Source organism: Helianthus annuus, chromosome 15 (assembly GCF_002127325.2).
Source record: "Helianthus annuus cultivar XRQ/B chromosome 15, HanXRQr2.0-SUNRISE, whole genome shotgun sequence".
NCBI lineage: Eukaryota > Viridiplantae > Streptophyta > Magnoliopsida > Asterales > Asteraceae > Helianthus > Helianthus annuus.
The window spans coordinates 1,275,836-1,293,692 of NC_035447.2; the positions used below are offsets into that span (position 1 = coordinate 1,275,836).

Below are 17,857 nucleotides of genomic sequence, written 5' to 3' on the forward strand. Positions count from 1 at the left end.
GTGAAGACCTTGAAGATCCTCCGACATTAAAGACTTGAAAGGACATCAAAGTCTTGAAGACTCAAAGATCAAAGATGATCAACATCGAGACGAATCTACAACCATAGAAGATCAAGACAAAGCTACAGCCAAGGGGGAGTTTGTTGGTGCACTTGTGTCTGTACTTTGTCTGTATTCGGTCACGATGTAAACGATGTCCTTGTCAGTCCTGTAAGTTGACCAAGTCAACCGTCCTCCTGGTTTGACTTGGCCAAACAGTTAGAAAATGGTTGTCTAATGTTCTGTGTCGAAGGTTGGACAATCGAAGGATAGCTTCCATCCTTCGATGACCTCGAAAGATAGGCCACGAAGGATACTGTTGGACTTCGAAGGATATGCAATCCTTCGAAGTATATGTGGATCCTTCGATGGCTTAGTGATCGACAGATGATCTTTCGGTCAATCTGCATGATCCTTCGACCAGATCTGTTGGGCTGGGTATATATATACCCATGCAGTGTGTTAGACAGAACAGAGATGCACATAGAGAGATAGAGAGTTGAGAGCATTCTGTCCGAAACACACACACACACTAGAGAGTTTGCAAAACTGATTTGTGAACATTGTGCTTGTAACCGGAACCTTTCATTCGCATTAATACAAGTGGTGTTAATCGGTGAACCTTTGTGTGTTTGTGTTTATACTTGCTTCATCCCGTTTTGCTTGCTAGCTTGGATTCCGCACTCGCTAGTGGGTTAGTATAACAAGGTTTAGGTTCGTCATCCTCCGAGAGGGACCTACATGATTGTCTGTGGGGCCCGGGATGGATGGAGACGGGCGGTGTTACAAGCTTTATCGAGCTTAGCATGGGCAAGTCTCACAAGGAGAAAGAAATTCGCCATTAAAATAAGATATGAGAAAGAAATTCGCCATTAAAATAAGATATGTTACTGTGACTTGTATTTGGTAATTGGTAAGATTAATTCATAACTAAATCAACATGCTACTACTCCTTTCGGTTTCTGTTTACAGTGCATCTTTCTTAATGATTTTTTTTTTTTAACTTGGAACTTATGCTACAAGCTTTGAAAATTCACAACGAATTATGAAACATAGCTAATCAACTTCTCAAAGTGAAGGAGAAATCTCCGAACTCGATATATATGTACATTATACATAACGACTGATATAGTCAACCCGATATATATGTACACTATTATCTTGTTTCCTATTTTATCCCCTAGGCATCTTGTATCTATTCTTGGTTTTTGTAAATTGTAACCTCATAATCAATCAATATATACGGAAGAATTAAGCCTTGCACATTTGATTTTCTCACCTTAAACATAAAAGTTTCAAAAAATAATAAATAATACTCGTTTATGACTAAATTTTTTTTAAGAGCATTCATATCCATGGCATCACATTCTGTGTGTGGTGTTTTTAAAATATAAAGAGTATAAAAGTGGTTGTGGGTGGAGAAGAGAGAAAATGTTAATGTTCATCTGTATATTGGAGGGACACTGTTCACCTCCTATAATTTTTTAATATATTTTGAAAATGTAATGATAAAGGTATAAAAAAATATTATTTAATTGAAAAGGGAGAGAAAATATAGTGTTTTTTAGGGTAGTTTAGGGTGAAAATATGGTGAGATAAATGTGAATCCTCTAATGTATAACCAGTGAGAAAAAAGCCGCATGACAAGATGGGGGTGTTGAAACATATAAGCTTCAACTTTGACAACATATATACTGGTATTCGTCCCTTGAAAGAAACTCAAGTCAAAACAATGATAAAAAAAAGCATGTTGAAATGGAAAGTCTATGAATTTTATAAAACATCATATTAATGAAAACTTTGGAGCAACTTAATTTAAAGGCTTGTTCGATCATGCTTTCATAACTTGTATGTTACGACGAAAACTGGGTTTTGAAGGTATTTATATCGAAACGTAGAGTTTATGGCTCGGGCCATTGTGTGAAGAATAGGTCGTGAATCCCACCCACGACACACCATATGATCTAGTTTAGTGGAGTTTATGGCTTGGATCGATGTTGAAACTTATGTGAAGTTATTATCACTTTGTAATTATTAGGAATTTACAATAGGGTGGCAGGTAAACTTATGTGAGCTTATACATACGTTCATACTCATACCTAGAGATGAACACCAAACTGTTTAATAACTCGGCCTAAGCTGAAACCGCTTTGGAACCGATGTAGTTTGTTATACAAACCATAGGTTTAGGACCGATTTCCATTCTCCACGCAAAAAACCGAACCAAACAGGGTTTTGGCCAAAACGGTTTGCAATCGGTAAGAAAAACTAGTCTATTTTTTAATAGATGTTATTTAATTGATTTTTTAACTTTAAAAAAACTGGTTATTTTTATCCTTAAATAGTTCAATAATTATAAAAAATACTAAAAGTCTTGTTTTATCTAATCATGGCGGAACCGAACTCAAATCGAACCAAAACCGATTTGGCCAAGAGCTAACAAAAAAATGGTTTGAAACCGGTTTCGGTTCCTAAAAATTAACCGGTTTATCTCTACTCATACCTCTATAATAACTATATTATAATAGTAGGCCTTAATTAGTGAGCTTAGCATGGGCCTAACTCTTTTGAGATTGCGTAATTTGCGCTCGATTTGGCACAAAAATACATGAAGAGCTTTAACAACAAATAATAAACGCCTAAAAATACATGAAGAGCTTTAACAACAAATAATAAACGCTGATGAAGTATTTTTATTATTTTGTTTAATTAAAAACTTCTTTTTTTTTTGTTGTAAGTTGGTGAAGCCCCAAAAAACTAACCTAGGACCTTTGGCGACTTCTGGTGAAGCCCAAAAAAAATTTCGAGCCTCTATCTCTTATTAAATGTTCATATCTCCTATTAAATGGTTCTTATTTTGAATAATTAAATTAAACAATATTTTTTGGTAAAATATAAGTCTTCTTACTTTAATATAGGCAAATTGAAAATTAATAATCTCACATTTGTAACTTTGGCTGATAATAATCTCACATTTCTTTTAAGTTTTTTGTTTGTTTTCTTTCTTTCTTTCTTTTGGGGATTTGTTTGTATTTTTCCAGACTCTTGCGGGGCTCTTTATATTTATATATAAAGTGTGTTTGCCGTTCAAAAAAAATTACAAGTTAGTTATTAGCTGATAATAATCTGAACTCATCGGTTATTACCATTAAATTAACGCAACGTCGTTACATATACGGGTGATATGGCTGCCAGCTATTAAATGACATGGCTAAACATACTCTCTCATATTCTATCTGTACTCTTGCTCTATATCCAGCACCACCACCCTCACACCACCACCGCACCACCCCCACACTACCACCGCACCACGCCACCACCCCGACCCAAAAGACTGTTGCTTCCATCACCATTTCCTTGTGCATCTACATCTTCAAGAGGAATATTAGGAACACAATCAACCACAACAAGACGTATGCCGCACATGCCCATTCATAACTACAAAATGGAGAGCAAGTATCCCACTTTGATAGTCGACTCATCTCACAACCTAAAAAAACAACAGCAAAGTGAAGAGTCGAATTTAATCCACCAAAAATGGAGTATTTCGCAAGGCCGATGGCTGCAATCAAGCAACAAATTCGCCTCAACGAAGTCTCCATCTCTCGCAGCCGACACCAATCGTTTGCAAGAGAGGCTGAGCATTCAAAAGCGTTTCCCTTTTTTACCGATTTTTGTGAAGAATTGTAGATCTGAAATCAGATGGTGATATATATGTGAAATGTGTGCAATTGGAAATTATCGGCCAATAACTGACTTGAGATTATTATCTGCCGAAGTTACAAAGGTGGGATTATTAATTTCCAATTTGCCTTTAATATATTATTAAAACTAGTCTTAAGCTCCCTGCGTTGCTAGTCAGGGGCGTAAAATTGTGCTAACCGAATGACGAATAAAACCGGGAAAAAACATAAAACATAAACACCAATTTCTTACACCAAGTGACTCACACGATGTAAAACGTAGACAAAGTCTACTAATGATGGGGTCTTCGACTGTGAAATAGACTGAGTAAAGTACATAGGTACAAATGAAAATTCACTAAACGACAAACGAGTAAAGTACAAGAGGTGTAATGTATATTGGTGAAAGAAAAAGAAAATATACCGAGTAAAAACATGAGTGTAAATGAAAATTACTAAATGACAAAGAGGTAACGTACATAGGTTGGGAATGAAAATTCGCTAAATGACAACCGAGTAAAGTTTTGAAAGATGAAACAAACTACAAGACAAAATAGCTACTATTCGTCCATATGGACATGGACCGAGTAAAGTACACAAGTGCAAAAGAAAATTCACTAAATGACAAAGGAGTAAAATACATGAGGTGTAATGTGCCACACCCCAACCGATGACGGAAACATCGAAGTGAGACGAAAAGGAAATTGTTCGAGACTTCATAACACTATTTTGCAACAATAATTAAATAAAACTGATTTCATATTATTGATACAAATTGTCAAGTTACATCATACGGAATCAAATACAATATTGTTTCAAATACAAAACAAGACAAGGTACAGTACAACATAATTCAAAATTGACACAACAACATAGTCTAACGAATTCTAAGTGTGTATCTAAAGCATCCTCGCTAAGCCCATTTTAATATCATCATCATCCTGCAAACATGTTTAAAATACATGGTTCAATACAAAAGTATTGGCGAGTATACAAGTTTAATACATAGCATAAGTATAAAAGATTTAAAGAACCAACATGGCAAACTTAGTTATCAAGATTAACGTATAAACTGGCATGTGAATGTTCAAGTCAATCTTCTGATTACCGCATAAATGAATTTAACATGACCACAAGACTACGAGCGGTGCGTTACTCCTATAGCGCTATACTGTTAAAGAGAGGCTCGTACGAAGTTAATGACAAGTTTAACACACAAAAGAATCATCCAGAATAACGATTCAAGTTTAACGTATGTATGCATGTATTTGATTGTTTGTAAATTTGAATAAAGTCTAAGTGTAACTGTGTAGGTTTAATAGTAAACATATTGCACCCGAAGTGTAAAATGGAAAGAGGGTGTTCGAGTAAACTCACGGTTTTGCCAAGTCTTCTTAGTTACTCCTGCGAGCGTAGTGTGGTTGACGTAGTACATAAACGCCAAGATTATTCTACCCTGCGAGCAAAGAGTCGTTGGTATAGTACAGGAACGCCAAGGTTACCCTACAGGGGCAAATGAAGGTGTGAGTTGTTGGAGATTGAACGGTGGGTTACGATACAGAATTAAAGTACATAGTATAGTACGAATGTATAAGTAAACAAAAAGTATATTCTATCCGAGCCCTTGTCACGACACTGAGTTTCTATGATTTTACGGGTCCTAGTTTGCCCGACAGAATTAGTAACAAGGAACGCAAAAACAGAATAACAAGAAAACCGAAACACAAACTATTCAGACGAAAGAACAATTGGCACGACAGGCCTTTCGCGCGTGTGGGGCCACCCTTTCGCGCGAGAGGGACTGTTTGGTGAACTGACTCTCGTTTGAACGTTTTAACTATCAATTAGTTATGTTCGTGAGTTCAGTTAAGTTATTTTGTTATAGTTTAGTATAATATTAGTCCAGAATGTTCATAGAATTCATAGAAGTCATGCATGGAGGTAATAACCTCATTATAGTTCACCAAAGCACAAATTAGTTAACTTAGTTAACTAACCAGTTGGTCGTGAATACGGAAATGAAAATAACAGAATGTAAATAATAGCCAAACAACCGAACAAAGACAACATACATATATGTGTGTGTGTGAGAGAGAGAGAGAGAATCATCCTGTGTAGCGCCGTAATAATTTTCGTAAGGGGACAAAGTTGGAGGGGTATAGCGCCCGAAGGGGCGGTGTTTGGTGGCGCTATACGGCATGATGGAGGCATTTGGCGTTATATAACCTTCCCTAGGGAAGGACTAAGTAATTTATGGTGGGATATGATAAAAACGATTTCATAAGTAAAACTGGGATATGATAAAAACAGTTTTATAAGTAAAACAATACATATGTTCACACTTCACATGTTGTTTCAATCAATCTACTAAAACGATTTCATATATTAAATCAATCCATAATTACCAATCCATCTTTGATTACTCAGTTTTGAATGGTTATCTTTTCTAAACTCGGATTTTCCTAAACATTTGTCTACATTTGTATTTTAGTTTTAATCATGTCTCTTTTAAAGGTTAAGCCTTTACATTTTACATAGATTACATATGGGTAGAAAACTCGTTATAAAGAGGTATTCTATCCGTGAATTAGTATCCAATATCTTACTTTTGTTATACTATATACAAAATAATAATAATAGGCACACTTGTCTGTTACTATGTAGTCTATTATTATTATTATTATTATTATTATTATTATTATTATTATTATTATTATTATTATTATTATTATTATTATTATTATTATAGATTTAAAACAAAAGCTGGTGCATCCGTCACAAAACCACAAGTTTACAAAAATGACAAACTAGTATCTAAACTTTGATTGGCTACTTGTTGTCTGTTAAAATTGACTTTACTCCAAACATCATTGGTTTTAAGTTGCCAAAACGTCACCTTTCATCATACGTAGAATAATTTCTTTGAAGAGATCCTCGGTTACCCAAGCGTATCCGTTATCACCCCACTCCAACCCCTATGAGTTCTTGATCTCTATGTTATAATCCAAAAGCCCAGGATTATCAGCCTTTGTATACAATCCGGTTATTAACACCACATGGTTAGGTACTATAGCTCCAGGGCCATTGATATCTATATTTGTGAAGACGTCATAAACGACGTTGTAGTCACCCCAACGATATGGATTATCAATAGTTTTTTATGAAGCTATTGCATTTTCTCTCAAAGAACCCATTGGGCGGCATAATCCAATCATTAGATAGCGACGTCCTTTTGAACCAATTTTTTTTCTTAATTCATATATAATATTTTAAAGTCCGCTAGCTCCGTGTAAACATTCAACCTTGTATCTTTAATGGTGTTGGTATACAACAGTTGGGACATCCTCATATAAAGGTTCGTCATCACTACGTTCATAAAGCCCTTCTCCCATTTTGTGATTACAGAGTTCAGTTGCATAGTACTAATTCCGTTTGGGGCCATTTTACTTAATAAACCCCTTAGGGATAGTTTTAGGTTGTGATTGGCGGGATCTATACGATGTAGCATCGTCAACATGTGTGTGCCGAAAATGGCCATACATGAGTTTTTTTTTTGGTTTCCATCCATACTTCGGGATATAAATTCCTAAATGTATAATGATAGCCTTTTTCGCGTGCATCCAGTCTGAAAAAAGGGAAAGATAAATAGTTATATATATGTATATATATAGGGTTAGGTTAACGTACAATATCCCTTATCGAACAATATGTACGCGCTCATCTCAGCCGTCAGATCTTCATCCCACATTGAAATCGCATGTTAGTTTTTTGTAACAATTTCGCATGTTGGTTTTTTAACACGCGATTTCATCAAAAGTACCACATGCGAAATTGTTACAAAAAAATCAACATGCGATTTCATCTTATTATCACATGCGAAATTGTTACAAAAACCAACATGCGATTTCATCAAAATTATCACATGCGATTTCATCCATGCTATTTTATAACATGCGATTTCACATCGCGTACGTAGCGTACGTTAAGGGATATTGTACAGTACACTTTCTCTCTCTTTCTCTACATATATATATATATATATATATAGGATAGAGATCCGTTAGGAACCACCCTTTATTGAGAGAACCGCGAGAACCAATGTGAACACATGGCAAACTTGTAATTAATTGACAATCAATAAAAAACACGCGCTCCCTTCCCCTGTTCACTGCGTCCATCGTCTTTGAAGATTTAGGGTTTCCAATCTAGGGTTTCGCTGGAGATTTTGCTTAATCGATGACGACAAACTACGGCGGTGAGTTTCACGGCGGCGATCTTACGGGGGATTCGATTGGGATACTGATTACAACGTTTGGATTCAGATTTCGGTCAAAAATGGCTTCGTCTGACTCTTCTCGTGTTGGATTTGAACCTACGGCATCTGATGATCATCATATAACATCTTCTGCATATAATCCACATCTCGATTCTGGTATTTGCGGCCCGTCTGATACCAATGTCAACCCTATTTCTGCTGTTGGCCTGTCTGATATCAATACCTTACCTGCTGCAAACCCAGTTACCTTACCTGTTGCAAACCCAGTTGCAAGTCGACACACCCTTCATGGGTTTGAAATACAAACGCTGGATTCAATGTTTACTTCATCAGGCAATGTAGGCTCTGATACTGCTAATTTACTCGATCAATCGTTATCAGTTGACACCACGTCTACTGGTAACACCACATCTACCGGTACATCACCTACAAGCACAGAACATCAAAACTTGCAATTCATTCGGTTTGAAACTAAAGGTATTTTATGTTAATTTTATGAAAAATATGACTTGTTCAATTATATACTTATTTGTATTATGTTCACACCTGTTTTATATTGTTCACAACTCTTTTATATCGTACATTATGATTATTCGATATTTCATGCACATGTGCATTGTATTAACTGCACATTTACAATTGTTTTGTGATGTACATTATGAATACTCAATGTTATATGCACACGTTCATTGTGTTAATTGCCTTATATTACAAATTATGCATCATAACTCAAATTACGTCGCAATGCAAATTTATGCAACTGTGCATTATGATTGTAACAAAAAAAATAACTTTTTTTGTACATTAACTGCCAATGCACATGTGCATATTAACTACAATCATACTATTCGTCTGTGTAACATTATGTCACTTTTTTTAATTTATTAATCATTTCTCCCTGTTTTTTAATTTATTAAATATATCTTACAGGAACAATTACAACTGCCATACATGCTACACCTAACGGCACCCCGTATTGGATACCCCAAGTTGACGCTAGATACCTTCCTGTTGTACCCAGTACATTTACTCACTGGGAAGATATTTTCATGATGTACAACACGAATGATATACAGTCTGGGTTTTCTACACGTATTGGCACGTCAAAGAACAAAAAATATCATGACAATCCTTACATGAAAATATGCACTCATAGATATATATTATGTTCTAGAGAAGGTCAACCACAGGTCCTAGAAACTGACCCCAATGCTCCATCCAAAAATGCTCCAACCATATATGATAAATCCAAGAAACAACGCAGGCGAAGCCGATTCACAGTCTCCGGGTGTCGTGCGCGTATCAAAGTGAGATATGATCGTACTACCGAACAATACACAATATATGGTTTCATCGCCGCGCACAACCATTGCATGATTAGTAGCGATCATGCCAACATGTTAAAACAAAACAGAAAACTTGGATTTGAGGAGCAACAGTTCATCCACAAAGTTAGTCTTAACAAAATCGGCCCAACTGTTGCACATAACATTCAAGCATCACTTAAAGGTGGACCTCAAAATGTTCGTGGCACAACAGAAGATTTCAAAAATTGCTCTCGAGACATACGTGCATTCATCGGTAAACGCGATGCTGATATCCTCTTACATACAATGAGGTCTCGAGTTACCAATCTTAATGATTTCTATTTTGATTGTGTCATAGTTGACAATGAGTTGCAATCTTTCTTTTGGGCTGATTTCGTATCACTGCGAAACTACGAGGCTTTTGGTGATGTGTGTGCATTCGACGCTACATATGACACCAACAAGTAAGATGCCATACTTTTTCATATGTTTTATTTATTAATAATTTTTTAATATCATATGTTTTATTTACAGATATAAAATGATTTTTGTGCCATTCACCGGAGTTGATCATCACAAAAAATGTGTTATCTTTGGCGTCGGCATGTTATATGACGAGACTATAGAGTCGTATACATGGCTACTAAACACCTTTCTGGCTGCACATAAGAAACAACCAATTTTTGTTCTCACTGACCAAGACGCGTCAATGAAACAAGCTGTATCAACTGTTTTCACAACCTCTATCCATCGTTTGTGCATGTGGCACATAATGAGAAAAGTTCCGTCCAAGGTAAACACTATATTTTTTAATATTAACATGCTTCCAAATAAACCGTATAATGTGATTAAATAATCCAACTTTTTATTATTCATGTTTCCTCATCTACAGATTTCAAACGACATCCTTGATAATACCACACTTCGTTCGTCAATACATAAGCTTGTGTGGAATCTATTCATCACGCCACAAACATTCGAAGAACGATGGCATGTGTTAATGGATGAATATCACCTAGACAATCATCCGTGGCTTTGTGAGATGTTTGCTATACGTCATGAGTGGGTCCCTTGTTATTTTAGAGAGATACCGATGTGTTGCTTGATGAAGACTACGTCAAGATGCGAGAGCTCAAATGCGCGTTTTAAAGTCAACTCGTCAGAAACTAACACACTGGTCCAATTTTTAATGTGTTTTGAAACTAGTATCGATGCTCAACGGCACACACAACGAGATCTCGAATTTAAAAGCGACATGTCGACCCCTCGCTTATCTACCGGTCTTCGCATAGAGGCACACGCGTCCGAAACATATACATGGTCCATGTTTCTTGAAGTTCGAAAAGAAATATACATGGGAATGTTCCATTGCATGCCGATTGAACATTCTGGGACGACGGACGTAAAAAATTACACTGTTCGTCACTGTAAATCAAACATGTCTTATGTCAACGAATTCGAGGTATGTCCTTACCCCAATATACCATTGCTACATATTAATATTAGTATATATATTATAACTTAGTATATCTATTATAACTTATAACTCTCTAATGTCTATTTGATTATTTTTTTTATGCACATGTGCATATATCAAATTTTGTCATGTTATATCTATTATAACCATCTGTTTGATTAACTTGTCTTATGTTACATCCATTATAACTGTCTATTTGACTAATTTTTTTGTTATGCACATGTGCATGTATCAAATTTTATCTTATGTCATTCACATATTCATATATCAAACAATGTATTTTTTGAGTCAGTGTATTTGAATGTATTTGAATCGATTGTTTTAATATACATTGAACTTATTCAATTGTTTATTTTATTAAAATTATAAATTTTTCACTTGCTCCTATTACCTTTCGTGTATTTATTCTATTTATCATATATGTTTGCACATGTGCAGGTGTCGCTCAATGTACCTGAACAAACAGTAAGCTGTACGTGTCTTGGGTTCACTCGTATTGGATACATATGTCGACATGTATTTTGTATATTCCGTTACCACCAAATTGAACGGATACCGTCCCACTACATCATTACACGTTGGAAACGAGACGCACTCCCGTCAGCTGTTCATAGCGTATCTAACATATACTCATCTAACAACAGTGAGTTTGCTGTCATCCATAACGAAATAATGGATTTAGTCACTCAATGCACGAACCGACTCAGACGCAATCCTGATCAGCTACGTTCATTGTCTTCTGAGATCAAACGCATCAGAAACCGCGTATTTGAATCGTTCCCGTGTTAGCCTCAGCCTTGTTCCGTTCAAAAAACTGCAAACATCAGTGACATCTTAAACATACCTTCAAATCTAAGCACAAGTGTCCATCCTCCGCAAGGTATTAGAAACAATGGTTGTGGGACCAAAAAACAATGGATCGGTCCCGGTGGTCAAAATATTAAAGATAAACGGAAGAAGGCCGGTAAACGACAAAAAGCCGTCCGCTTATGCAACAAATGCAACAAGTACGTGTTTGACCACGATTCTCGCAACTGCGAGAAAATCAAAGCTGCCAAACTTGCTGCACAAGCACCTAAACGTGCCGCTGCTATTGCCGCTGGACTACCCGCCTCGTCTTCGTCTGATTCCGATTCCGACGGTACTCGTGTTGATCTCGACGACACCGACGATGACACCAATGATGATATCGATGATTATGATTCTCCTGACTACGATGCATCTGAACACCCTGTCTCCATGCAAAAACCCCCCGTAGTACCCGATCGGACAAATGTTAGGCGTGAACCTGAACAGTCTTTTGAACATGATCAAAGCCTTAGGCGTTCAACTAGACGTCGCAAACCATCCAACATAGCTCGTGATTCTTGATTATAGATCGTGATTCTTGAATTAACGTATTATGTATTACAACTTATGGTTACCAGACTTATCTAATTATGAATACCAATGTCTATTTTTGCTTGTTTTTTTTACTAGTACCCATTTGACTTACAGTGTTGATATTAGTGTTGATATTGATTCTTACCTTGTCATATGCACATGTGCATATGTATTTACAAGTTCTATATACCGTTTTTTAACTACTTGTTTATATATATAATATTGTTTAACATTGTACATTTTACTAATAAAAATTTTAAAAAAATTGTTAAATATACACAAATGTAACAAAGTATACAAAATTAAACTTTGACCCGTGTGTTTTATCACTTTTACGCACCTACTGTATGCACATGTGCATACAGGTCATTTATTTTATTAATCAACATTTATTTTATTAATCGATGTAACATTACACATTTTAACAAACATATAAATGTTTAACTAATAACATGCATTTATACCACTTTATGCACATGTGCATATGGGTTATTCAACCATATCACTGCACACGTGCATATCAAATCGACCATAACATAATCCAACTATCGACTAATTTATTATCAACTAATAACTTATTAACTATCAACTAAGTAACAACTGATGTAAACCAAACATAGAACGTGAAGTATTAGAACATAAACCGTCTAGCCATGCACATATGCATGTCAAATCAACCAGTACACACAGCAATTGTCAACTAAGAAGTTAACTAAGTACCTACTGATATCAACCCGCACCACAACAACAATTACCCACGTCTAACCAACCAATCGCGTAAAATGTATAACCAAACAACCAACAACAACCAACATGAAATGTGAAATAAGTTGTAACCTACACACACGGCCTATTTCTGATCCGTTTTCCATTTGCTAAGCATCCTCCAACATTGTTCTTGTTTCGACGCCTCTTCGTTTAACAGCTTCAACACCCTTTCATCTCTCATTCCATTTATCATCTCCTTTGCTGTCTCCATAACGGTTCCTTTGTATACGTTTACGTCTGACAGCAGCAGCTTTGTCGCAATTTTCATTCTCAAAATTTTCAGCTGCATCTTCTGAACGGCTTTATTGGTACTAAAACCACATTCAAAGCTAACGTCACTGCCTTTATACGCTTCCATGTGTCGCATTGTGAACACACCGCAGTCAATAAAATTGTCAGTTGTTTCCCATCCCAGCCTCTTTCTTGTCACACTTGCGTTCACCATGCGTGATGCCGCTGGGTGTCCGACATGCTTCAAATACTCAACAACGTAATGTTTCTGCAATGCATAAATATATTGTCATAAATCAATATAATTATTCACAAGTATAACACTAAATATAAAATACATACTTACCACTTTAGAAGGCGATTCTAAACTTCTAAAACTTGTTCCTTTCCCTGATGTCATCTTGTAGTACGCGAAGCTTTCATGCATGTTATCAACCACTTCAACCGTTGCGTTATCCAAGGCAAAACAAATTATGTAGAAGTGTTTTTTTTTTCAATCATTGGTACAATTATAATGTTGAAATCTCTCAACTTCAGCAGCTCGTTGTCACACTCAACTACCTCTTTCAGGTGTGATGTTATTGTTGCAGACGCCCTTTTTTCTGTTTGTTTCGCCTTTAGCATAAACTCTGGCTGCACATATTACATCAATACACGTCATGCACAAAAAAATATTTAACGTATTCACAATTGTTTTTAATCATAATTTATGACACACTTACGATTGTTGTGGTATAGCACCATAACCTCCTTTTTCCTGAGGGTTTTTCTTTCTTTTCCGTATAGTTCAACAGTGCAGCCTAGCAATCTATTACGTTCTGAGAGACCCACTTTCCTTCTTCAAGTGTGTTTATCCAAAACGATCTGGTCGACAATCCATGTTGAGTTTCAAATATATAGTTGTTGCATACGTCACATACGTTTCATTAGTTTTTTTTTTATGCACATGTGCATCAAACATATTACATGCATTCTGATCAATATTTTATAATAATATAATTAATATGACATATGGTGTCCATATGTCATAATGCACAATTATATATGCACACGTGCATCAACCAAAAATAATAATATAAATCTTAACAATGATAACATTAATATTACAAGTAATAGCAGTCGTAATGCATATGTAACTTACTTGAATGTCCACTTCACCTCCGTCAACTCATCTTGGACGTCTATCTCCTCGTCATCGTAATGCATATGTAACTTACTTGAATGTCCACTTCACCTCCGTCAACTCATCTTGGACGTCTATCTCCTCGTCATCATTCTTTTTATCGCCTTTTTTTATTACTTTCTCCCCTATAACACAAGTTTGTACCTCAATTTGTCATAACGTCAATAGAAATCATGTAAAAAAACCACAACGTTCGTAATTATACTTACCATCGTTTATCGTCCATAACCGTCAACAAGTATTGCCATATCAGTTTCTCATCGTCGTTCAGCGGTTCATTCATTTCAATAGCATTCCCATGCACACTTGATTCGGCTTCTAGACTTGGCGAGCTTTGTGAACTTTGTGATAACAACATGAAACTTGGTATCGAAAAATCCACTTCCTTTTCATCATGCGGTTTTCCCTCCCCTTGTTCGTCAACGACACCTCTGTCCGCATCCGTCAATGTTTCTGCCAGCTTACCCGCCCCTTCCATCGATCCTTTCACTCCTTCCACATGACCCGTCATGGTGTACTCTTTGTCTTTTTTGTTACCATCAGCTGTACCTGTAACAGTTATCAGTTTTGACATCTTATGTTCGCCGCTAAACGCTTTGTCATACTGCCTAACAAGCTTTATGACATTCTCGTTGTTTGGATATTTTAAACATGCTTCATCCAACTTTTTATCTAACGATGCTTTCGTCCTCAATGTCTCGTCCGTCAACTGTTTGATTAATCCAATATGTTCCTGAATACGAGCACGTGTAAATGTAATAAAACTAATATGTACAATCTAATTGTTATTTGTTATATTCATTACATGTTACGAATTATTTATATTCATTATGCACACGTGCATTATATAAAACTAGTGCAATTACTAACTTTAATGACACCACCAAACCATTGTGCACATGTGCATTTTTTTATGTGCATCAACTTTATTTTAACTATTATTTATTACGTAATATTTGTATCCACCTTTTTTTATTATACTAATGCATATGTGCATTTTTTTCATAAATATCATTATTCATTATAACCAATTATGCACATGTGCATTCTCAAATTATCATAACTATTATACATACCTCAAATGACTCTGGTTGAATTTTGCCGTTATCATCCGACTTGACAGAACCCTCATCAGCTACTCCCCTATCTATGTCTTTGACATGGACACCAACCCCTTTAACATCTGTCACATGTGCCCCTGATCCGTCCCCTTTTAATGAAACATTGCCTGAAAGTATATCCTCCATATATCCTTCTCGTAACAATCCTTTCCCAAACCCCCCATTTTTTATCTTGTATTTTTCCCTAATACTCAACATGTCCTTTGTCCAAAACGACGACGGACTTGTTGTGCGAACTGAATTTATATGTCCGCATATGGTTTGGTCCACGTATATCAACTGCACATGTGCATTATCACCATACATTACAACATTATATAAACAAAATAATAATAATACGTTATACAATTTACAAACATGACAGTTAACTTACCACCATAATGGTGAGCGCGCCATTGAAATATATGGACTTGCTGTCTCGCTGCCAACCGTCCTTGCTGTTCTTGATTGTGTCACATATAAATTTGCACCAGTTCACGTTTTCCAAGGCGATGTTTTCGTTTAAACACTCGAGAAAATCGGTTTAAACACTCGAGAAAATCTGTTTTACACGTCCCATCTTTCTTTGTCTCTACCATTGTGTTCATAAACAACGCTAAAAAATCGTATTTGAAAAATACCCCGTCGTCATCTTGATTACATACTATTCTTTCAACTATCCTACTTGGTGTCATTGGACACCCTTTGTACAAATGGGTCCACATGGCATATGTCCCACGACTTTCATCTTTGTCGTCTGCTTCTTCTTCGTTTATATCGATTGCTTCTTTCTGCGTGTTTTCCCTTTCTTTTTTTCCCTTTCTTTGTCCCTTTAACTATGTTCACTTGTTCTTCATCGTCGTGCTTTTTGGTTTCCTTATTCTTTTCACTTTTCTTTGTTTTGTCCTTACTTCTCCCTTTTTTGCTCTCTTTTCTTTGATAATTCAACACAACCCCACCGTTTCTTAATCCTAACAACCCGCTTACTACATTTTCGTTGACCTCTATATTACCTACACTCAGCTTAATCACCATGTCTCTTTGGTTAAACTTATCTACTACAAAATGTGCCAGTCTTCCTGGTATGCTGTCTGTTTTGATCTTTAGTATACTCCCGAACCCCATGTTTTGTACTGTCTGCTTCTGTTTGTTTGACATTGCGTTTATCCCCCTTAGAAGTTGATGCGGTGATAAACGTGTACGTATGGAACGCCATTTAACTGCCCGAAAAGATCTTTGAATCACTGGCTTTTTTTCCGTTATGTCTCCTGTCTTATTCGTTGTTATAACTGCTCTGTTCTTCGTTTCTGTTTAATAATGCATTGTAGTTTTCTGTTTAGTTTCTGTTTTATAATGCATTACGTTTTCTTTTTAATAAATCATTACGATGCACATGTGCAGACAATTAAAAACAAAATAATTATAAAACCCACATTTGTGCACCAATAAATCACAAATGCATTTCAAAGAATCACAAATGCATTTTAAAAAGCACATATGCATTTTAAATTACATCAATAAATCACATATGCATTTTAAATAATCGCATATGCATTTTAAATTATGGTTAATTATTTTAATAACACATACCATCAACATCTTCCATATCCACCTCGTACGTGCTTCCGTCGTTTCCCGCTGGCGTGCTTTTTGATTTTACGGACCTTGTATTCCTAGTACGAGCTCCTTCATTCCTGGTATGGACTCCTTCAACACCTTTATCTCCTTCGACGTCTTCAGTTGTTTCGTTATGTTTTCGTTTACTTTTCCTTGTACTGACATCCTCAGATTTCGTTATGTTCTTCCTTTTCAATATGCCTACAGTTCAATTTGTAACGGTTAAACAATAAAAAAATACTTTTTAAAAACATTCATGCACATGTGCATGTACCCATACTCTAAAATAACAATACAAAAAAAAACTATATAATTAACAAACTATAACCTTTTGGCTTATCGTTCTTGTATTCATCTTCAGCCGCGTCAGGCATCCTTGTTGATCCTTCATCTCTTAACCTCAGTAAAAATGTTACTTTCTTTTGCGTTTTCTCCATTGATTATCTACAAGTAATGTGTGTATCAACATTAATTTATGATACATTCATCAACTAATTTATGATTCATTCATCAATGTAACAACATATGCACATATGTGTCATTATAATCATAAGCATACAAAATAGGCACATGTGCATATCAACATATGCACATATAAAAATATGTACACATGTGTCGTTATAAGTTATAATAGTCGTTATAATCGTCGACATACAAAATATGCACATATGCGTTTTTTTAACATATGTACAATCGCATATTAATATATGCACATGTGCATAATAACATGTACACACATGCATATTAACATATGCACATGTGCATATATATATACATATGTACTTGATACTTC

The 17,857-nt window shown here is 35.8% G+C and overlaps 2 protein-coding genes across 2 annotated transcripts; both read right to left on the reverse strand.

Annotated features, from left to right (window-relative positions):
- Positions 1-12,802: 12,802 nt before the first annotated feature.
- On the reverse strand, positions 12,803-15,740 carry LOC110912982. The gene is made up of 6 exons (XM_022157835.2): positions 15,424-15,740; positions 14,557-15,080; positions 14,306-14,472; positions 13,887-14,028; positions 13,511-13,797; positions 12,803-13,432 (listed from the first exon to the last, which is right to left on the reverse strand). The coding sequence occupies exons 1-3, from the start codon at positions 15,664-15,666 to the stop codon at positions 14,445-14,447; spliced, it is 795 nt and encodes a 264-aa protein (XP_022013527.2). The 5' UTR covers positions 15,667-15,740; the 3' UTR covers positions 12,803-13,432; positions 13,511-13,797; positions 13,887-14,028; positions 14,306-14,444.
- A 107-nt stretch (positions 15,741-15,847) lies between these two features.
- On the reverse strand, positions 15,848-17,502 carry LOC110912980. Its single transcript, XM_022157829.1, has 3 exons — positions 17,393-17,502; positions 17,038-17,265; positions 15,848-16,754 (listed from the first exon to the last, which is right to left on the reverse strand). Exons 1-3 carry the CDS (start codon positions 17,499-17,501, stop codon positions 16,192-16,194), a joined length of 900 nt encoding a protein of 299 aa, XP_022013521.1. The 5' UTR covers position 17,502; the 3' UTR covers positions 15,848-16,191.
- Between the last annotated feature and the right edge of the window lie 355 nt (positions 17,503-17,857).

Coding starts and splice junctions, on each gene's coding strand:
- LOC110912982 (XM_022157835.2), bottom strand. CDS start 15,666: ATGTTGAGTATTAGGGAAAAATACAAGATAAAAAATGGGGGGTTTGGG. Junction 15,081..15,423: donor TTCAACCAGAGTCATTTGAG/GTATGTATAATA, acceptor GCTCGTATTCAG/GAACATATTGGATTAATCAA. Junction 14,473..14,556: donor GTTATGGACGATAAACGATG/GTAAGTATAATT, acceptor CTTGTGTTATAG/GGGAGAAAGTAATAAAAAAA.
- LOC110912980 (XM_022157829.1), bottom strand. CDS start 17,501: ATGGAGAAAACGCAAAAGAAAGTAACATTTTTACTGAGGTTAAGAGAT. Junction 17,266..17,392: donor CAAGAACGATAAGCCAAAAG/GTTATAGTTTGT, acceptor ATTGAACTGTAG/GCATATTGAAAAGGAAGAAC. Junction 16,755..17,037: donor GGATATGGAAGATGTTGATG/GTATGTGTTATT, acceptor ATTATTAAACAG/AAACGAAGAACAGAGCAGTT.